Source organism: Ursus americanus, chromosome 1, assembly GCF_024610735.1.
Source record: "Ursus americanus isolate L20-20 chromosome 1, mUrsAme1.1.p, whole genome shotgun sequence".
Lineage (NCBI taxonomy): Eukaryota > Metazoa > Chordata > Mammalia > Carnivora > Ursidae > Ursus > Ursus americanus.
Window position 1 is genome coordinate 25,229,943 of NC_142127.1, and position 24,217 is coordinate 25,254,159.

Below are 24,217 nucleotides of genomic sequence, written 5' to 3' on the forward strand. Positions count from 1 at the left end.
AAAGAATGAGAGCAAATATATGAATTTTAAATCAATATCTATTTCAAGTATAATGGGATTAAAGGCTAGACTTTATGTAACTATTATGACTTCATCACAAAAGGAGCCATTTTTCAGTGTTTTCTTCTTGTTTGTGTTGGTAAGCCTCTTAGTGCATGCCTTTAACTTATGAAGGAGTTTGTTGGTAAAATTTTTAAAAGAAAAAGCATACATGGGCATAGTGTACAGATCATTCCTTCCTAAGCTCCAAGCTTTCCTTAGGAATGGCACCTTCAGGAAACTGGCTTTCTTTCATTAAACCTGCTCCACTCATCCCGCTGCAGTGGTCCCCCACGGCTGTTTGCATTTGCTTGCAAACTGCTGGATGATAACGGCTGACCAAGTTAGCCTGTTCATTCTTATTACCCCTATTTATTTTGAAAAAACACTCTGAGCAAGTCACAATACCAAAAAATGATTTATTTACATCAGCACGATCACAGCAGAACATAACAATGGAACTCAAACATAAAAGAAACTCAGAGAATGAGATGCGATGAACCAAATACAACCTTCAACTTCAATATCTTCCAGACACATGAAGTTTTTCCTTAAGACGAGAGCTCTCACTTAATGATACTCAGAATCATTGCCCAATATTTGTCTTCAAGACTAAGAAAAAAGAGAGAGAAAGTAAAGAAAAAGAGAAACATGTAAGAGAATTTATCAAAGACTATTTCCAGGTTCTTTGCTTTCCACTTTGCAGAAATCATTTCAGTTCACTACCTTTTGTCTTGTCAAATCAAGGACGTTGGGTTTGCTAGTGAGGTTTCACAGGCAAATTTAAGGTCTCTCGGAGATCCTTACTTTGAGATACTTTCAGAATGATTCTAAGATTGATATAATTCTATAAACCATATTTGTGTCTACCATCGTATAGGCTTTATATTGTTAGGCCTCAAAATCTTAGCTGGGTTTAGACAGATATGTAAGTATCAACATGTAAGACATGAGGCACCACACATGAGGTGCCATCCTGAGACTCTCATTTCATTTTACTCAGGTATTAAGGAGGGTAAACAAGTAAATTCCACGCATATCACATTGGCATGTTGTAACTTCTTTTCCTTTTGTTTTTATCTTTATTTGCCTATCAATTAGTATTCTGTACATTTAAAAGCATGATTTTAAAGGCAATTGGCTCAGTGGTACATCTAAATGGAATACGAGCTGAATGAAATGTATGGAGGTTATATGCAAAAAAAGTCTAATGCATAAAAAGAATTACAGCAAATGGAAACCAGAATCTAGGCCTCAGGACTGATGTGAGTTTTCACAAGACTTTTTATAAACTACTCTCTACTTTTCTGGACTCTGAGAGTGTGGATGAGTCTCTCCAATTCCGACACAGTTAGTGAAATATTATGATAAGAACTAAGAAGAAATATAAGGAGAAAATTGCAGTAGTGAAAAAAGTGCACAGTGAGGCGATTTGCACATTAAGGTGGATGACTTTTGTGTTTCTGGTAACATTTAAAGAATTTGGTGTGATTCTCCTGTGCTTCTCAAAGTGTTCAATGTTCTACTTAAAAGGAACTGGAGAGATGGGAAACTAATTCAATAAACGGTTTTCCCATTTTTTTCTAACAATGTAACTCTATATAAGAATAATAATTATACTTAATAATAGCAGGGGCACCTGGGTGTCTCAGTTGGTTGAGTGCCAGACTCTTGGTTTCTGCTCAGGTCATGATCTTGGGTTGGCTCTGAGTTCAGCACAGAGTGGGCTTGAGATTCTCTCTCTCCCTGTGCCCCTTCCCCTGCTTGTGCTCTCTAAATACATACATACATACATACGTACGTACATAAAATCTTTAAAAAATAAGAAGAAGGATACTTAAAGGTAAGAAAGTCAGCCATCCCCCACTCCCATCCACAAATACTAGTGCCATAGATCTTTTCAATGTATACATGGTATAACACAGGACCAACAAGAAACACAACTAGTAATGCTCTTAACACAGGATATTCTGTCCTTTTCCTCCCCAGTTTTAAGTTTATCTTCTCAGGTGCTTAAATAGGAAAAACTGGTTAAGAGGTCAGGACTGGGCAAATAGCAAATATGATATGAATGAATGAATGAATGACCAATATATATGTAATTATTTTTGGCTAGGATCCTTAACAATTTTATTTCCTAGTATAACACCTTAAACGGATGCAAGTTTGGGAGGGTGGGGGCTTGGATTTAATAATGATCTTAAATACACAAGTGTTCAATGAATAGTTCTTGAAGAAAAACCAACATCTCTCCCTCTGATCCAAAATTCTGTGTTTGATACCATTTTGTCCTTAGTCCCATATATTATTTACTTTGTGCTTTTTTAGTTTTAAGACATTAATTTAAATCTGGAATTTGGTCCTTATCTAAAACACTGGCTATCTAAACAATATAAAATAATGTCACATTTATCAGCATCATAGGTCGTAAACAGTTTTCTCAGAAATAAAAAAAGCGCTCTTCTCTTAGTGACCTCTTTTTCACTCTAACATTTCTTTTAAAATTTTAGCAACAAGTATTTATCTCTTTCATATCTTAAGAGGACTACAATTCTTCTTTTCTCCATGAATCTACTTATTATAAAATATCTGGTAGATGAAAAACTCATTTTATTCAGATATAAGACATTGAAAAAAGACTATTTCCCAAATCAATCAAATAAACATAGTGAAGGAAAGTTAAAAATAATGTATAGCATTGTCAAATCACTATGTGGTGCACCACGAAACTAATATAACATTGTATGTCAACTATACTTCAATAACCAAAATTATTTAAAAAATTAGGTATTAGTATTAGTAAAAGTAGGTATTTTGTTATGATATTCAAAAGAAAAACTTACTGTGACTATTGTCTCTATAAGATTTTGTAGCAGAGATACAAGGAAGGTAGGAGAAAATATCAAAATGAGATGAAAATGTAAAAGAAAGGGCAGAAGGAGCAGAAAAAAGAAAACAATCACAGTAATAAGGGGAACATTTGAGAAATCGTAAGTGATAATAGAACTTCTGTAAATATGAAAAAAGGACAGGAGCGAGAAAAATAAAAGGCAATGAGGGGTATACTTATCCTGAACCCTGTATTAACATATTTCCCCCACATTAGAATTAGAGACACATGAGTATTTTAAATATTCATAATGTAATCCCAGGTCATTTATATCCCATATGACAACAGAGAAGATTATTATACAGCAGTCATCTTCACAGTCTAATGAAACTTTTGTTCTCAGCATTAAAAAGTCTATCTTTATGAAAAACAATGCAGGCCCCCATTCAAGCTGGCATACTGAAAAAAAAAATAAAGTCTGATTCTTCTTCCTCAAAAAAATCCCAGTGAAATAATAGAAAAGATATGATGAAAAAGAAAAAAAAATAATAATGGTGCTGAAAACAGAAAAGGTGTCATCAATTGACCAGAAATAGAAATTCCATGAAGAAAGAAAGCAGATGGGATCAAACAAGTGGAGAAATTAGAGCAGAAGAAACACCATTCCCAGTCACAATAATTAGGTACAATTCTTTCCAGGGGTGTTCTAGAGAATATCCAAACTTGGAGTTGAATAAAAAGAGTGGAAATTGGCAAGAGGATAATAAATAAATAATTCACTAAATATCAGATCTAATATGGCAGACCTGGGCCCCTCTTCACTTATCCTGTACCAAGCAAGCACCTGCAGCAGCTGCTGGAGCCTGAGAACAAGTTTTACAAGGACAAAGAAGAGGCTGCTGGCATCTGAGAAAGAAGGCAGTAGAGAATAAGGTAACTCAGGTCCTCTCTATATAACAGACACAGAGTTAGATAGCTTTGCCCAGGAGCAAAACAGTTAAAGTATTCCTTGTCCAAAATAAGGTCCTCCCTCTTTTGGTAATTGAAGAACTACCAGCCTACTGTCTACTCACCCCTTCACTCTACAAGAAACCCTCATTCAGTCTGCCCATGTAAGATTGAAGTCAATTGGAGGGAAAAAGGATGTGTGCAAATACAAAAATACCCACGACACACCCTATATTCTAATTAATTTGCTCTTTCAATCATAAGGGCAATCTGATATTTGAACAGCATCCATCTTAAAGTAGTTTTAGATGGAAAAGAGACAATAGAGGGAAGGATATATCAAGTAAATAATATAAGAAACTTTTCTGATTGAAAGGGCCTAGATGTGGACATATCTGATTAAAATTTTACTTCTACAAGTTTAAAGAGAAAAATCCTTAAAAAAAAAAATCCTGAAAGAAAAAGCAATTGACCTACAAAGACTCAATGATCAATTTAATAAAAGACTTACTAGCAGAGATGCTAGAAGATAATGAAACATTTTTTCAAAGTTAGAAAAGTAGAAGTTTATGAAGATCGAACAAGTGTTTAAATCAACAATTCATTATGCAGCAAAATAAAACAGTAATTGAGATGGAAGAAATAAGAAAATATATCAATCACATACTTTTATGAAAACAGAAATCTTAAAAATAAACCTGAGAGAGAGTAACACTGGAACACAGGTAGTTCACTGTGACCTTGAGGGGCTCTGTCCAATATGGTAATCACAAAATCACAGTATTTAAAATTAAGTAAAATAAAAATTCAATTTCACTAACCACATTTTCAAGCACTCAGTAGTCAGCTAAATGTGGCCAGTGGCAACTGGCTTGAATAGGTAGATAGAACATTTCCATCATCACAGAAAGTTCTTTTGGGCAGTGCTTAATTTGAGGAAATGAAGGAACCTACAAAAGAAGAGAACACATCAGGTCTTGACTTTTGGGAGAGCTCCTTTGTGAAGCAAAATTTTAGTGTTGAACCCAATCACCCTTCTTTTTTTTTAAGTAGCAGTTAATATTGAATTATAGGTGAGTCACAAAATATTTATAGAGAATAAAATAAAATAATCTAAACTCTAAGAATACAAGCAATAACGTAGAGGATAAAATTGGAGCTATGAGGGAGAGAAGGGGAAGGAAGAGGAAACGCACTAAGTTTCTTATTTTTCTATAGCACAGAGGTAATTTGATTTAAGAAATAGAAATAGAAACAGGCCAATGTAACTAATAATAACAGAGAGAATACATAGGAACTATGCACTAAACTCATTTTCTTTTCTAATAGGGAGTCAATAAATACCATTCAAAGTTAAATTAATGAACAGAAATATGACACATTTAGATGAGTAACAACAAAAAGAACTAAAACTGAACTGCTAGCAATGACTATCTTTGGCTAGCAGGGTGGGGTAGATACAATATTTCTGTATAATATTTTGTGTGGTTTGATTTTCATTTTTGCCCAAGAAGTATATCTGCCTCTATAGCGAAAAAATCTATTCAAAATGGTTATTATAAAGTCATAAAGTTAACATGTAGAAAAATATTCTTGTTTGACAATGAGAATTGTGTCAACTCTTTCCTAAGTTAATCATTCTTGAAGGATGGGACTCTCACAAGAAGTTATTAACAGTTAAATAAAGCCAGCAAATAGATGCAGCATAAATACCAGTCATTGAGACAGAGCAGGAATCAAACTTCGAGTTTCAGATTATATCCTATTCTCTCAGTCATTGAATTTAAAGTGTGAGAACAAATAAGTTGGCGGTAGAAGGTTGGAGACACTCAATTTAGGGGAGGAGGACTAGTCTGAAAGGCACATCAACTTCCCTTCATGTTCAGCAGTAGACCCAAGCAGGACCTTCAGAAGGACCAAGAAAGAAATGTGCAGCTCTCTTTGGGGGCATTCTGGGTGTTTCTGTACTCACTGTTTTTTGCCAGAGGGAAAAGCCAGAAGACCAAAGAATTGTGAGAATGACTCCTCTTGCGGTAGCTCTGGCCTCCCAGGAATTAGGAAGTGCCATAAATCTCAGGAGAGGGGCCGTTTGCACAAAGTTCCCAGCCCACATTTCAGACTCCAGGGGTTCAGATACATTTTGTTATGTTCCAGAAAAACAAGCAAGCTTTTGGGGCACACCTCACAACCAGGCTCAAATTCTACATCTTCGTGGTTTGCCCATCATCCAAGCTACCAGAATGCTACCTAATCCACAGTTTGCAACTATTTTTAACAGGTTCATCTGCATTGTTAGAAACTGCCTGTATTTTGGCAGATAAGCCAGTCAACTGTGGAAACAGTGCTGGTCTCTTAGATTTCTTTTTGGAAAATGTCTCAGATTTATAGTGGGAATTACTCATGACAGCTGCATTCTTTCCACTGGGTTTAGACCACCATTTGGTCTAATAACTCCTAATTGTGTGTCTATCCTACTCTAAGCTTCTTCAGAAGAAAAGGTGGGGGGGGGGAGCAGGGGAGAGAGATTTCTGAAAGTCTCCTATAGCAATACCCAGTGACTTCTGTCAATGGTAAACACTGTTTTGAAACTTAAGAAGATCAACTGATGATGAACAAATAAGTGACCTTTTGGTGAACATGGATTTCTTCGGAGAATTTTTCATTACTGCCATTAATACCAGTTTGATATTAAAAAAGAAAAAAGAAAAAGGAAAATGACTTCGTTTCACCGTGTTCCCAAAGTATTTTTAGCATAACAAGAAAAGTTCTTCTCAGCATCCAGTCATGGTATTTTCTTGAAAGAAGTACCTTTCAAAGTAATTTTTTCTCCAAACTTTACCAAAGCACAACATGGGTACCTTGAAGACATTGCACATTTAAAAATCATACGAGCTCTAATTATATTTCCAAAATAAGTAGTTTCCAATCCAGCAAGGATAATGTGGTCATGAAAAGGATGTCCAAATCCACCAATTTACATTGGTTTGGTCTGGCATAGCTTTCAAAGTTCTTGGAGCAAAAAGAGGATGGCACGTGAGTCATTGCAATTTGGGTAATAATTCCTAGGACTTTGGGTTTGCCACTCTGTGAGGCATTCAGGGGAAAACTAATCAACTTCGAGACTGTACCTATATAATTTATCACTGCTAAAATTCACTGATATGTTCCAGATTATTTTGCAAAATGTAATACCCTCCTTTTTAATATGTACTTTGTCATTTTCACTATATTTATGTAATTTAAAAAGTATGATAGCAGGGGAGCCGGAGCCATTTGAAGCAGGAGCCACTAATGCCAGAGACTGCTATCCTTCACAAGATATATGGTGTTGATATCTCTGAATCTAAAAGGCTTGGAAGTTGTGTCAAGTTAGATTCAAATTGCATCTAATATGTTTTGCTTTACTCCCTTTTACTTTCTGGTTTCTATCTTAAGCCACAAAGCAGTTTCTCTGCTGTGCCTTAGTTCTACAACCACAGTGGTGGCACTGGTCTGAGTTACGCTCCCTGTCTCCATCCCCAGCCCTCCCTCCTTTTATCCCAGAAGAAAATTGGGTTATTAATTTAGGATGAGGCTGCTTTGTTTAAACAGTATAGTGTTTTCCAATTGCTCAAGCATAATATATCCAACCCATACTGCTCTTTCAAATGTTTTTGATTACCCAACTTAAAAAAAAAAAAAGGAAGAAAAAGAAAAAAAACTTCTACTGGAATTTATGAAACACCGGGGGGGGGGGGAGGGTACTTCATATGTTGTAACTTTAAATTTCTAGAAAAGGAAAAGAAAGTTTTGGATCCTGGGTAATTCCGGTAATTGAAATTCAGTTTACAACTCTAGACAACATATGCATTTACAATAACACATAAAATAATTAGAAAAGAAAGAGTCCCAGCTTCAAAATAGAAATGTGTTTAATTTAGTACCTTGAATAAAGAGATATGCATATAAAATAAAACTTAAATAAGGTCCTTATTTGCAATAAAAATTCATTGACATTCAAGTAACATCATTTACTACTGACCTCTGATAAGGGTCCAACTAATTAACAAACCAAAAATTGATTTTAAAAATAATTATATAGTAAGTTTTCTTGTTTGCATTGTAATAGATTTTAAGCAACATTTCATCGTGAATCATTATTTTAAATAGGGCTAATTTAACCAATTCTATTAAAAGCATATTAAGATTTCTCACTTGGGGAATGTAGGTCTGCATATTGCATCAATATTTCTATTTACTAAAATATTCTTTTTCTCAAATTCTTTGAAAGAAACTGATAAGTCATGGGAAAATACCAGACCACCGTCATTTGGTGAAATTTTGTCTGTTTGTGGTGGCAAGCAGGATGACATTACTCACCAATCATGGTTTTGAATGACCTTTGTCTAGTTCCAATTCCAAAACTATTACCAAAAAGGCCCCAAACTTGCCACCAGAAAAAATTTTCTACAGATAACAGGGAGCCACTGAAGGTGATTTTAAAGAATTCTGAAATATTTTCCCTAATAGCTACATGTTCAGAAAAAATTAAATATAACCCCAAGAGGGAATACACTGAAAAGAACATATGTACATGAAAGTTTTAATATTTTTAAAATCTATTATATTATTTAAAATTTTATAGGTTAAATCTAGGTGCCAAGCACTATCTAATGACAAAGCAAGAAAAGTAATGGGTAATAAATTATAAAGTTTTGGGCATATGTTTATAAACTGAAGACCAAAATGGTCACATACTAAACCTAGGAGTTACATATTAGAAAAATTTTAATTAAGACGATTGTTACATTTCAGTTGTCAAATGCACATTGTACTTAAAAGCAAACATACTGGAGTGTTAGCCTTTGATTAATGGAGCTATTTTGTGCATTAGGAAGAAATAATATATGTGATTTTTATAAATGTATGTGTCTTGACACTCATACGCACTAATAGGTGTCCAACCTCATCTTAATTCCTCACAAATTCATAATTCTCATGAAGGGACAAGGACAGTGATTTATTATTAGATTATTCTAGAACTACAAAACTCAAACCAATTAATAAATTTGCTAACAACTATTCCATCATATTTATATTATTCCAAATTGCTCTATAGTTGATCACATGGAAGGGTAAAAGTCATGAAGATGACTAGGTGGGCAGAGAGAATTTATAGGAGAGGGAAAATACTTTGTATCATTCTATGATGATGGATATATGTCATTATGCATTTGTCCAAACCCATAGAATGTACAACACCAAAATGAACCATACTGCAACCATAAACATCGATTATGATGCATCATTGTAGGCTCCTCAATTGTAAAAATGTATCACTCTAGTGGGGGATGCTGATAATGGGGGAGACTATGCATCTAGGAGGGACAGGAAGCATATGTGAAATCTCTGTACCTTCCCTTCAATTTTGCTATAAATTCAAAAATGCTCTAAAGAAATAAAGTATCAAAAAATAGTGAATGATTGTTTTGAATTATACCATCAATGCCAGTGTTCCAAGTTATGCTATTCTACCTTAAACTATTGATGAAATATTTTGCACAATAGCAGAAATGTTCCTACTGTAAAAGAGATCATTTCATGTCAGTAAAGAGCTTTACAAAGCCCTTATTCTGTTATATTATGACAATAATTTCTACCAACTTATTTAATACTTAGGATTGTGAATTACAATGTTTAATCATGGTGCTATGCCGTTTCCTTAGAGAAACAGCTGAGATAGTTGGGTGGTACCCTCATCTCTGGCCTCTCTGAGGGCCTGGACACATCAAGGATCATACACACTTGACATTAAAAGTATGTCATTCACATTCCTTGAGGACAATAATAGTGTCTCAATAAGTGTTTCTCTATTTTCCTGTTTCCTCATTTTTCGATAACTTGGTCATGGAAATAACTACATGCTATAAATAGATGTGTGGAAAACAAGTGGTTGATTATCCAAATCCACTGCCAGAATAAGTCATTTTGAATTATAGATGACCAGTTTTAAAGTACTCTGAAACTAATCTCGGCATTTTGTCAAAGACTTTCTTCTTTATTATCCCTCCATAACAGAGTACCCCCATTACCTGTAATATACTAGAGATTATCAAACTAGTTATACATCTGGAATAGAATTTTCTTTTGTAGTTTAAAATAATTAGACCAATGCATGTTATGTTATGGGATTACAAGAAAAAAAGAATGGAATTGAATCGGATGGGACGGGACAGGACAGGATGGAATAGAATAGAATAGAATAGAATAGAATAGAATAGAATAGAATAGAATAGAATAGAATAAGAAAGGAAGGGAGGGACGAAAGGAGGAAGAAAGGAAGGAAGGGAGATTCCACAAATGCCTTGGGTTGTTTCCTGTCCAGAAAGGGGCAATAATACATATGTGAAGATTCTTCTCCTACCTATCACCTGTTTAATTCCTATGTTTTCCTTGGGACTGAATCTTAACTATAGTGTGAAATCCAACACTACCTATTACTCTTCTATGATTCAACTAGATTAAAAAACTAATGAAGTACTGTATGGTAACTAACAACATAATTTAAAAAAAGATTCAAATTTGTTGATGATTGACTATGACTGAACTTTATGATTAGTTTGTTGAAATTAAACTATTGAAGATTGCTTGGTTTAGAACACAGAAATTTGTCTTCTCTATGAGGAAAGGATATTTGTTGTTGATTTACTATTACCTTCTTTCCCACATTTTTTTTCTTTTACCATCTCAGTTCTTTTATGAGCAAATATAAAACATGCCCTTTTATTTTCAGGTCTAGATGTTGATGGAATATACCGAGTTAGTGGCAATCTGGCAACAATACAGAAGTTAAGATTTATTGTCAACCAAGGTAAGTGATTTCTTCACTTCATTTTTTTCAGTCGTTTCATCTCTAACAATATTTCAGACTCTGTGCTCTATGTATTATGAATCTGTAATAATGAAAGTTGTGAAGGGAACAAGAGAAATTTGAAGAAATGAAACTATTATCATCAGAGAAGTAAGAAATATCCAGTTTACTTGGGGATTAATAGACTAGAGAGAGGAACCAACTAATAGTTTATGTGAAATAAATAATTAGTAGAATATGACAAACAGAAAATGAAAAAAAGAATAGTAAAAAGGTAAAAGAAAAAAAATATCCTAACGTTGAAAAACGTTACTGGCATATAATAGACACAGAATGCATGTGAATTAATATTGATTAAATGAATGATGGAAACATAAAGGTCAAAATCACAGATGTTAGAAAAATATGTAATAGGTAAGTAAGAGAATTAAAAATTAGGAAATACATATATCATCAAAGAATTACAAATTAAAACAATAATGCGATACAACTAAACATGTATTAGGATGGCCAAAAGCTAAGCCCCTGACATCACCAAATCTGACAAGGACCTGGAGCAACAGGAATTCGCATTCACTGCTGGTGGAAATGCACAATGGTGTAGGAACTTTGAAAGATAGTTTGGTAGGTTCTTATAAAAACATATTTATAACCTACTACCCAGCAATTGTCCTCCTTGATATTGACCCAAATGAGTTCAGAACTTGTGTTCACGCAAAAACCTGTGCACAAGTATTTTCAACTTTATTCCTAACTGATAAAGCTTGAAAGCAACCAATATGTCCATCAATAGGTAAATGGATAAATAAACTGTGGCACATACATATAATGGAATATTATTCAGTGTTAAAAGGAATGAGATATCAAGTCACCAAAAGACTTGGAGGACCCTTAAATGCATATTGCTAAGTGAAAGAAGCCAGTTTGAAAAGGCTACGTACTGTACCATTCCAACTCTATGACATTATGGAAAAGGGAAAACTATGGAGACAGTAAAGATCAATGGTAGCAAAGGATCTGGGGGGAGAGGGGGATGAATCAATGAGCACAGTGGGGTTTTAGGGCCGTGTAACTATTTTGTTTGATATTATAATGGTGGATAAATGTCAGTATACATTTGTCAAATCTATGTAATATACAACACTAAGAGTGAACCTTAATGTAAACTATAGACTTATTTAGTAGTAATGTATCAGGGGCACCTGGGTGGCTCAGTCAGTTAAGTGTCTACCTTTGGCTCAGGTCATGATCCCAAGGTCCTGAGGTTGAGCCCCAAGTTGGGTTCTCTGCTCAGCGGAGATCCTGCTTCTCCCTCTCCCTCTGTTGCTCCCCCTGTTTGTGTTCTCTCCCCCTCTCTTTCTCTGTCAAATAAATAAATAAATGAAATCTTTTAAAAATAATAATAATAATGTATCAACATTAGTTTATCAATTGTAACAAATGTACCACACTAATAAAAAATATTAATGATAGGGGAATTTTGTGCTGGGGTAGGGGGTAGAAGGGGTATATGGGAACTCTATATTTTCCATTCAGTTTTTCTGTAAACCTGAAACTTCTCTTTAAAACACTATGAATTTAGAAAAATAAAAATAAAAAGTAGAAAATGTTCTAGAAAACGAGCAGACTGTAACATCTTAAGTTGCTTAAGGATAGAATACTGGTTGAAATATCTGTCTCTGCAACAAATCTCTATACATCTTAAAAGTACGACTTGAATCATCTTTGTCTTTTCTGCCCTTAAACAACAGTAGCCCTTGGGTGTGCATAAAGGGAGGTTTTAATTAATATTTGTTGAATACTCTGTGTGTGTGTGTGTGTGTGTGTGTGTGTTGCAAATAGGAGAAATATTAATACTGAGATACATTAAATTCTCCAACAGTTTAATTTGGGTTGAACCATCCTTTAGGTGTTGACTGCAATACTTCTGTACAGTGCATGATTTTTATTTCTGAGAATCTTTGTAACTGAGAATCTCCTCAGCTCTGTTTGTTCACTAATATGAACCTTTATGTTTCATAATTACTCTCCTTCCAAGGCAAAAACAGAAGCAAAAACAAACAAAACATTATTTAAAAAAATGCAAAACCAAAAAACCCCAGAACTTAGCTTTACCTCATTTATTCATATTGGCCCCATTGGACTGAACCAGAGTGCCCCTCTGTGAGTAAAAATTGGATAAAATAGGCCCAGCCTCATTTTCGTTCCTGCTTATATCCAGCTAAAATCATTCTTTTAATATATTTCATACTGAAGCCATATCCTGATTGGGATTCTAGACAGCTGGGCAACACATTTCTTCTACAAAGAAGAAATCTCAAAACAGAAGCCATGCTAGAAACAAACACTAGTTGCATTTCCTGCCTTTAAAAAAAATTATGCTCAGCAGTTTGAAAAGGCAAAAAAAAATCTGCAATGAAAATATGAAATCTGTCCATCTCATCTTTTGCAATCCAGACTTCAGCGTCCTCTGAGGCTGTGTAACTGCTCATGTTTCCACGAGAGTTGACAATGTAAAGCTGGACAGAGGCCTGAGTTGGTATCTGGTAGCACAGAATTGTCAGTAAACTGTCTCCCTGGTTTATAGCACTGTCACAATGCAGCATGCTCAACACAAATTATGCTACATTAGGACCTTTGATACTGGCGATTTCATCCAAGTTGTGTTGTGGAGTTTTTTGAATTAGATGATAAAAGAATGCATATACAGGCCTGTCTCAAATTTTGCTAATCAGATTATCCTTTGAATGAAATCTCTGGAGTGGACCCATAACTTTGGTGCTAACACCATACCTTCCCCTCCATCTGCACACTGGCGCCTAACAGCAGAGCTGACTTAGAAAAGAATCAGTGCTGGGTACAAAGAGGCTGACTGTGTACATTGTAGCCTCCCTTCTGTGCATGTGTGTGTGAGCATGTGTGAGTGCGTGTGTGTGTGTGTGTGTGCGTGCAATGAAATAAAGTGGCAATGAGTGATAGATAATTCCATGAAAAGCATAAAGTGATATGTGAATGCAATAGATTCTTTTTTGTTTTCAGAGATGGAACATACATGATTTTGGCATACTCCCTTTGTATTAACACCTTTTGTCTCCTCCATGTTCACATTCCACAACATTTCCTTTTAGAAGGTTCTAAATATACATTTTAAAAATGAACAAGTCCTACCCACCATTAGGCTAGACAAATGAAAACTGATTTGGGGGATTTTCAAGAACAGTTCAATTGCAATTTATGTATTTCACTAACTTTCTTGAATGCTATAATCATCAGCAATTCTAAATACACCAGTTGAATGATTCAATTTGTTTTGGTTTTCTGTTTGACTCACTAAATCAGTACGAATTGGATACCCTCATTATACTTCCAGATCAGATGGCATACAAGTTAAATTCAAAGTGATCACTTTTGAAAAGCATGTTCTAATTATAACTAGTAATGATGATAATAATCATGATAATTATTATTATAAAAGTAGCTAACATATTTTCATAACTTACTATGTGCTAGGCACTGTACTAAGTGCTTTACTTAGGTCATTTAATGTAGTGATTTCTACCATCCCATACAATAGGCACTATTACTGTTCCCGTTTTAAAGGTGAGGAAACTGAGGCTCAGAGACGTTAAATAATATCCTAAGGTAATAATAATTCAAGTAAGTGAAAGAGTTAGGACTAGATCCCTGGTGCCTCTGACTCAGAGCCTTTGCTGAAAGCCACTGCTGCCATTGGGCATTTTCCATTCATTAATTGTTGATTACCTTCTTACAAAAGTGAGTATCAGTCTTTTCATGCTACACGTACTTGTTAGTCACTTTTTGTGTTCACCTGCTTTCCAGTGTTTGTAAGTGACCAGTACTGTCATAGGAGTTTGGCTAAAAGAGGTCAAGAAAGAGAAATGTGGAAGAAAATGCCAAACATCACAGTTACGAAGAAGGCTGGCATTGCCTCACTCTGTAGGACTTTATGTATCTGTGTTTTGACCAAGAAACTACTTTAATACAATACTCTGTTGCAGCCTTCAGCAGTCATTGAGAACTCTTGATTTACTGGGCCATCGGTGCATTGAATAAGCAGTGCTCTGCCTTGTTTACTGTATTTGGTGACAGCTCTCAGTGACATTTTGCTGATGCAACTCCTCCACTCTAGGAGGGCATCCCCCAAAGAAAACTGGTCCATGACCTTAGATGTCAACCTGTCAACAGCCTGTGACACTGTGTTGATTCTTCAGAATGATCTGTGACCTGATGGTTTTCTTGCTTGGGGGTACTTCTGCAAAGGACCGACTTCAGCATCGAGGAGGCTGCAGAACTGTCTTGAGAACTTTTGACAGTGGGTCTTGGAAATCCCACTAGGTTGAGTTCCCCTCCTCCTGACATCCACATTCTGGTTTCAGCTGCCCATCCAGGCTTATTGCCCAAACTCCAAATTCAGTTCAGACTCTCTTTCGGTACTGCTTAGATGTTCTATTTCACCCTTTAAAAAAGGGACAAAAAAGACTGGCATCCTTTTTGGAAAATATCGACTATGAAGCTTCCCAAACCCATGAGCCAATGGGAGAACTATGAGGCAACGGGGGAAGAACCGAGTGGGAATTTTCCAGACTGGTGTTTCTTAGTACACAGTAACAAATATTCCCTCTAACCATTTCTCTGAACTAGAGGAAGTTACTTCCCACCAGGATTTTAGACATGTTTTCCATATATAGGAAAAAATTTAAAGGAAGAATCTTAGGGACACCCTCCTTCACTTTTTCACACCCAGAGGAACAAAATATATAAATGCTATAAATCTACATGGCCAAGAATCTTAATTGGGTGTGTGGGCGTGTGGGTGTGTATGTGTGTGTGTGTGCATATGATTGTGCGTGTGTGTTGTTTTAAATGGGAGAGAGGTTTTTTTTTTCCCCATTAATTTACAGTCTTGCACTTTGCATATCTTTATTCACCCAGATCTTATTGGCATAATAATCCAAATTAAACATTGGCTTAAAGAGATGAATTTGCTTATTTTGAACATGCTAAGAATAAGCTCCATTGAAAATAAACTATTAGAGAAACAATTTCGTGTTACCAACTATATCTAAACTACTTTTATATAGATTTGTACGACAATGCCAAGCAAAGCGTTAACTTTAGAGCTACCCCATGCTTTTCATATTATTTGCAGCATCAAAAATTGAATAAAAGAGGAGAGAAAGAATGTGAACAATTGGCAGTTCTGTTCTTATAAAATAGCCCTTGTATCAAGTCCATTCACTTTCCTGTTACGTGCGTTTATATTGCCCTCTTCTTATTTTTAAAACAAGGTATTTCCTTAAGCCTACTTCACTCTGACTGCCAACCACAGCAACAACAAAACAAACTGTTATTTGCTTTATCCCATTCCGCAGGGCGGTGTTTTGGTAAAGTCGAATCATTGATATTGCACCTTTCTGGCTTCCATGTGACAAGATTATCTTTTAACAATGATTTATTTTTCCCATTAAAGCCGAAAAGATCACTTGATCATAAAAGGGCAGACTCTAACATCGTTCAGGGCTTTGGAAACTTTCTTAAACCTAATTTTTCAGCTACATGGAGTCAGGGAGCTCAAAGACTATTGATGGCAAAACTTGGATTGCTTTCTAGCTGCTTAAGAAAATGTATTGTCATTTGTAAATAAATGAACGGAAGTCAAAACAATAAGCTCTTCCCATTCATACACATTTATATAGTCTTGAGTTTTTACACGATATTCTTTTTTTTAAAGATTTTCCTTTTAAGTAATCCCTACACCCAGTGTGAGGCTCGAACTTACAAACCCGAGATCAAGAGTCACATGTTCTACTGACTGAGCCAGTCAGGAGCCCCAGTTTTTACACACTATTCTAATAACAACTTGATGAATACTTCTAGTATCTAAAATACACAAATTCTGGCTACTTATTTCAAAGCAAAATTATATCATACGTTTACCGTGAGTAATATTTTATAATTTGTTACATGCCAACCAATCAGAAGCCTACCTAACGCTGTGGTGACACAAAGGCAGAGACCGTCCAGTGGAGAGAGAGCACCGAGTGGGAATCAATGGAACTGCTTTCTTACCTTGCTTCCGAGCTATTTGTCAGTCTAATGGAAATAATTGTAATTCCTTTGAATCTCAGACTCTTTATTTCCAAAATGGGAATAATAAGGAAAATGTGAGGACTTAAAAAACTCTGAATCAGTCAAGTGATATTTAGTACGAACTTTAAGATGTTAGATGAGGGGCGCCTGGGTGGCGCAGTCGTTAAGCGTCTGCCTTCGGCTCAGGGCGTGATCCCAGCATTCCAGGATCGAGCCCCACATCAGGCTCCTCCGCTAGGAGCCTGCTTCTTCCTCTCACACTCCCCCTGCTGTGTTCCCTCTCTCACTGGTTGTCTGTCAAATAAATAAATAAATAAAATCTTTAAAAAAAAAAAAAGATGTTAGATGAAATCACATCAATACAACTTACTTTTTCTTAATACAAGCATGATACTAAATATTAATAATCAAGTATGGTTTTGGGCTTCCACATGATTGAATTTTCTTTGATGATATTATGATTCCTTTTCTAGGAAGAAATATAAGTATGGGAAAGCTTTGGAGACTCCCTGTCATCCAATGATTTGTCTCACTAATCAAATTCATAGGATTTGGGGGTTCCTGAATACAAAGGAGAAATTTAGTTTTATTTTATCAATAGGCTTTTGGGAATTGCCCAATTCCATGTTCATGAGAGAGGGTGAGTAAAATCTACTGAAATTTCAAGTCTTAATTCAGTTATGGCTTTTCCATGTAGGTTTGGCCATTGAGTCCAGAAATTAAATCAGTCAGTTATGCAATGGCTAGTCCCCAAGGAAACCCCCAAGGATATTTATAAAAATCCATCATCATCAAAAATCATCATCATCCCCAACAGAATTAAGTAATAAAAATTAAAAATTAGTGGGGAAACACAACAAGCTTACCTCTGCTCTTAACTATTCTTGATATCACTGGTTGTAGACACGGACTACATTTCAGAACTATATTAGTTATCCACTGCTGCATAAAAATATTACCACCTGCTTAGCTATGTAGAGCAACACACATTTATTATCTCCCAGCTTTTGTGGGTCAGAAGTCTGGGTATGGATTAGCCAGATTCCCCATAAAGTTACTATCAAGATGTGGGCCAGGGGTGGGTCCTCATCAGGAGGCTCAGCTTGAGACAGGTCTGCTTCCAAGCTCACGTGATTACTAGGATTTAGTTCCTTGTGGTTTGTTGGACTCAAGACCTCATCATTATTGGCTGTTGGCCAGAGGCCTTGTGGACCTCTCCATAGGCAGCTTGTTTCATCAAAATAGCAAGGGAGAGCAACTAGTACCTAAAGCAGAAGTTCTAATCCTATGTAAGATAACAATAAAGGTTATATCCCATCACCTTTGGTGCCTTCTGATGGTTAGAATCAAGTCACAGCTCCTATCCATACCCCAGGGAAGGGGATTATACAAGGCATAAACACAAGGAGCAGAGGATAACTGGAGATCACGTTAAAGTCTACCCCAAGAATCAAGTTGGGGAGCTTTTAGAAATCAAGATTTTGGAGCCCAGTCATAAAAATTCTGATGTAGAAAGTCTGGGTTTGGAGCTCTATGTATGTATTTTAAAAGAAAAACTCCCCGAGTGAGTCAAGTGCAAAGCCAGGTTTGGGAACCCCTGCACAATATCCTGCTGATTTTATGCTGGTTATCTAGACAAGCCATAAAACATACAAGGTTTGTATTTGAGTAAGGCAGAAATAGACTACGAACCCCTTTTTTGATAAAATTTCTAGTGATGAGAGATTTTTCTCTTTGTTGATTGATGTAATCATGCTCACTAATTTTTATGAACTCTGAGTCATAATTTGGAGTGTAACTAAAAAAAATGCCATGGATAAACATGTATGTTAATCGTATGATTAAAATTACTGATATTTTTTACGACTACAATATTTCCAATGTAGATTCTAGAAGAAATTAAAAAGAAAAGATGTTTTACCTAAATATTTGCTTAAAAAAGCTAGAGTAAATAATATTTTAAAATGTAACAGAGTGATGCTGACGCTGATGCTGTTGCTAGCTAGCATTTAACTGAGAATCTACTGCATGGCGGCAACGGAAAATTGCTTAGCTCTCACCCTCATAAAAGTCTGCAAGGTAGATAAACTTTATGATCCACATTATTCATACAAGAAAATCGTGGTTCAGAAAGATTAAGTAACTTTTCTAAGGCTGTACTATTAATATGTTTTGAAGCCAGACAGTGAATTTGTTTTAAACTTTCTCCAAAGAATATATTGCTGAGTGCTGGATTCAATTTACCATGGGGGAAGGGGCAGAGAGACATATTCTTCTTTTTAACATCAAAGAATCCAAAACCATGTCTTATTATAATACTATACTTTTTGGTGTCCAGTCTGTGAAACCCTTTTATAAGAGAAAACTTTATTTAAAGGATCCTTTTAATAAATAACTCCTAACTGCCTGTGACTTCATCAGGAGGAGTAGGAAGTTTGATTCATCACTGTATCCCCAATATAGCAAAGTGCCTGATACAGTATGTGGACTGAATAAAGATTTGTTCCTACATAATAAATTGATGAACTTTTAATACAAACCAACTCCACGACAATATTCATTGATATGTCGTGTTAGGTTCTGTTTCTTGGGTGTCTCAGTAAAGAAAACTCAAGCTATATTTTACATTATGTTTTCTCCCAGACTCTTATAAATGAGCATTTAATTTTAGATTGGATAAAAGAATCAAGGGACAGAAATGAAGAGTGAAGAAACCTGTATCCCCATTTTCTGCCTTCATATGACGAAGTTTAGGGAGATATGGCTTACCCTTCCTTCACAAAGTATGTTATTAGCAATTAGGCAAGTCAGGAATGAAATTGGGAGAAGTGGTATACCTCAGCTTGCCATCTCGGCTCTCCAAAATGTTGGGAATGACCAGGTAGACAGAAAATCCATGTTGGTTAATAGCAATGAAACTATTGCTCTTGTTAACCCCACATACTGAATTTCTGAATTTTGAAAGGATGCTTTTGTTTTTGTTTTCGCACAGGAAGCCCATGTTGCTGGTAATTTCAGCTTCTGTGACTCACATGTATTTATCTAGCACCTCTTTTCCAAGTGTTCCATGTAGTTTAGAAGCATTTTCTAACAAAAGTGTGCTATAGAAAAATAAGTATTCTCATCACCTCAAAGCTATTTCTAAAAAGGAAAAGTAACAGGTGCAAGGCTAAGAAGGAATTTTTTTTTTCAGATTTCCACGCAAACCCTCAAGATAAAGTGTCCAAAATTTACAAATGTGGGGGACTGAATTAATGCTCAAATGAAAATCTGAATGACTTAGAGTCAAATAGACTTTAAAACCCATTCTCTTTTATGCCCTCATATTCATGGGCCCACTGGAAGGAATGGCAGGTATCCCTGTCAGCTTTCCTCATTTCTGAGGGTCCCCGCACATCAGGATTGGAGGTGAGCTCCTGAAAATATGATTTTAGCTTTTCCATCCTTCATTCACTGACGGACACTTACAGAGCTCTTATCGTGCGCCAGGCAACATGCAGGATGCTGGAACTACAGCAACAAATACGACACATGACGTTCTCATGGCCATAGAGCCTATATTTCCAGGGCTATTCTAATTCAATAGCCAAAAAGACTGGTGATTTATTTGCTGTAAATTGGCAAGAAAATACGAGGGTCTCTAGGCTTCACAGATTCTTCTTTCTTCCCAGCTCTCTGATATCACCATGTCCCTCTCTTTCATCTCATTAATTTCTATCCACCCTGGTTTCCTTCCTCAGACCCATCAAGTTCATTTCTTACCGGGACCTTGGCTTTTGTTCCTGTCTACCTGAAATGTACTTCCTTCAGCCTCTGACAAGACTTTCTTTTCAACATTCAAGTCATCTTCTCCACAAGACTATCACATATGAAACATGTGGCTCCATCCTACCCCCCATCCCGTCACTTGCCATCCCAGTATCTTGTTTTCTTCCAAACACATCCTTTCTGGAACTGCAGGGCTTCTTTGTCTGTGGCCTCAGGGCTGCCCTTCCCCCACTATACTACAGCATCTGCATGAACAAGACAAGACCTTGCCTGTTTTGGTCACCCAGCTCTTAGGTACTTGGCACATAATCCCCTTTAAATAAATATTTGTTGACTAAGAATGCATTCAAGAATTGAATGATTAATGAATAATGTTGGATGATCAGTGACGGTTAGAAGAAAATCTTCAGAATTTATGAGTCTCTGTGCAACCAGTTCAATGAACCATATGCTTGCCCCGTCTCCCACCTTCACCTGAAGTCACAGTCTGACTGTCCAACATGGACCACGTAGGAGAGGCTTGGCAAAAAGAGGAGGCAGCTGTCAAGCTGGGAGACCTGATCCAGCCCTAACAGCCTGGCCCTTTAGGCCAAGAAAGACTGTCTGAGTGGCAATGGATGACTCCCAATCCCAGGTGGTACAAAGATCACATTGAGGACTGTCGCTTGCTTATGTGAATTTCTGGTGTGAGCCCTCTCAGGGTCATTGCTTGTTGCCAAGGCCCTGCCAGCTCCGTATCAGTCTGACAAAGGACACCTTGGGCTCAAATTGCAAGTGACTGTCCTAGACTTGCCATGGCTCAAATAAAGTAACACAAACTGCAAAGTATATGAGAAGAATCAGGAAAGGAGCAAAATTAGCTTAAAGAATAAAATACAGCTTTAATCTGCCTAAGGAAAACTTCAAATGGAGATTTAGTCATTCAAAATTATTTGTTGAAAACTTCCTATGAGCCAGGCTTTCTTCTGGGTACTGAGGAGAACCTTGGGGAATCAGGCTGTGGTGGAGTGTTATTTTGGTGTCAAGAGATTGATAATAAGCAAATACATGAGATGCTTACACGTTATGTCAAGAATCGAGATAGTGGTGTAAGAGAGAATAACTGATGAGGATAAGAGAAAATGTCCTTAGATTGGATGGTCTGGCAAGGTCTCTTTGAAGAGGAGCCATCGGAGTGGAAATCTGATCTGATAGGAAGGAGAGAGGCATGCAGAGATTGGGGGGTGGGTGGGGAGCAGAGCAGGCAGCGAGAAACTGGTCCCAGGGAACGTGGGCTTGTATGAGATCAGGACATAGAGGTCAGAGAGATGGGCAAAGCCAGTCCAGTGAGGCCCTTGTAAATCAAGATAAGAAGTTTTGTCTTTCATTCTAAGTCACTGCAGTGCAGGAGAGGTAGTTAATCAGGAAATGATCTGATATTATTTATGTGTGTTTTTTTTTAATCATTCTGGCTGCTATGAGAAGAATACATTTTATAAAGCAAGAGTGGAAGCAAGAGAACAGTTAGTAAGCTGTTACAACAGTTCAGTTAAGATATAATAATGGTAAGGGATTTCTATGAGATAAACTCCATATTCCAATTTATCTCATTTTCCATGTGCCTTTTGAAATTTTTTTTTTCCCAATAAGCTGCAATGAGAACACTGGCTCAGGAGTTAGAAACCCCAGGTCAGTTTCCACATGGCCCTTTACTAGCTGTGACGTCGTGCCCAAGTCACTTACCCCTCCCAGGGCAATTTTCTTATCTTTAAAGGAAGACTGTCCATTCTCTTGAGATGAGTTAGTCAACATGAGATAATGAATACATTACCTGGAAAATGTTACACCATATAGAAATGGAAGTTTTATTGAAATGTATCCCTCACAATCATCCTAACGGAGACACCTATTATAACCAAATAAGGTATATCATTTTTTTTTAAAGAAAAGAGTATTTGACAAAGGGCTAATCTTATATCCTTCTTGGATTATTTAAATGTCACTCACATTTTTCCTGGATTACCCCAATCCATAGGAACTCTTTTAAATCCTATGTTTGTACTTTCAAGTACTCAATACACAATAATCACATTATTATTACTACATAATTAATATATATTAATATGTAATTAACATATATAATTATTACCATTATTATTGTATATGTGTGTCATATATCATTAAAGTATGTATATATCATATCTCCTCAACACACTGGACACCACTAAAGAGCAGAGCTCATGTTTTTTAAGTCTATCTGTCCTACTTCACCTCAAAGAGTCTCTTGCACCTGATAGAATCTCGACACGTTTTAATAAATTTATTGATTAGATACAGGGTTGAGTCATTTCCTTTAAAAAGAAGGTGAGGCATTTTGTACATGTTAGAGATCAGTCTCGAAAGGACTGTGTTACTGTGTATTACTGAACTCTGTTTCCGAAACAATGGCAAGACATGCATAAAATGTTAAAAGGTGCTGGTGATTTTTATTATCTTCCTTTTTTCCAAACTGTTTCCTAATTTCCTGCAATTAGCACATATATCTTTTGAAAGGAGATTTGTTTTAAGGAATTAGGTGAATCTTCTTTAAGACAATGGAGTTTACTCCTTAGAACATACCAAGAGAATGTCAGTACATCAGTTCTCCAAAGTACTTTTAAATGCTGACTCACTAGATCTTTATAAGAAGTCTATCCACTTCATGGATGAATAAAAGTCCCTATGAGTTTAACTGAATTGCCAAAAGTTGCATTCGTTCATTCAGTGTATCTTTCGAGAAGGCACTATGTGTCTCATGGTACTCTAGAGACAAACTGGAATGAGAGCCTCGCTATGGTCTTCCAACGTCTGGTCTCCATCACGGAGGCTCTCAGGGTGAGCAGGATATCCAATAGTCTACTCAACATAATGTCTGGAAATTTCTAAAGGGCCCACTGGAATCATTTTGCTTAAGTAGCAGTCTTTCTCTTTACACCATATCATCTCATATTTTACATTCCTCCAGATTGTTTGTCTTTTTGTGGCCTCCTCGCTCCCTGTTACATTTTTCCTTAGTGAGTACCCTGCTGTCCCTTCTTATTAATCTGTTCCTTCTGTGTTATCACAGCCATCAAGGATTCACTTACTGTTCTCTGCTCTTTCTCTGAAGTCTGTTGGGATTCACTGTCCCATCAGCGAGAGGGACTGGAATATGTATGTACATTACTATTTGATTGGTTTCAATGGAAAGAGAAGCATATCTGTCTATTCGAGCAAGACGCACGCCATCACTGGTCTTGCTGACTGATGAACTCACCTCCTTAAGACACATCTCATGATTCCTGGAATACATCTCAATAAGAATCAGCTTCTTTTCTACCTCCTTCCCCTAGCACTTTGTGCCTGTGGTTAACAGGGGTTTTCATCTATTTAGCATCAAATCTCTCTCCCTTCCCCAACCGCGAATGCTGGAGGGTGAGATGTACCTCACAGTTACCTGTGGGTTTCCCATCATGCCCATTGTGTGCTGAGCACTTTATAGGCCTTATAGTCCCTGTTATTTCAGTCAAGAGAAACATGTGTCTTGGCATCAGCATTGCCTGTTTTAGCCCCAGAGATCTAGCTGAGTTGAAACTGGGCTCAGTTGTCACTCAAAGTGTACTTCAAGAGCGTCTCAGGTCACCCTGCCCTCATGCCTGATACCTTCAAGATGT

The 24,217-nt window shown here is 36.4% G+C and overlaps 1 protein-coding gene across 1 annotated transcript in view; it reads left to right on the forward strand.

Annotated features, from left to right (window-relative positions):
- ARHGAP15 (Rho GTPase activating protein 15) overlaps window positions 1–24,217 on the forward strand; it is a 597,544-nt gene that overhangs the window by 394,451 nt on the left and 178,876 nt on the right. The window contains exon 11 of the mRNA XM_045782563.2: window positions 10,590–10,667. Within this exon, the coding sequence (XP_045638519.1) occupies window positions 10,590–10,667 (78 nt within the window). The remainder of the gene's footprint in view (window positions 1–10,589; window positions 10,668–24,217) is intronic.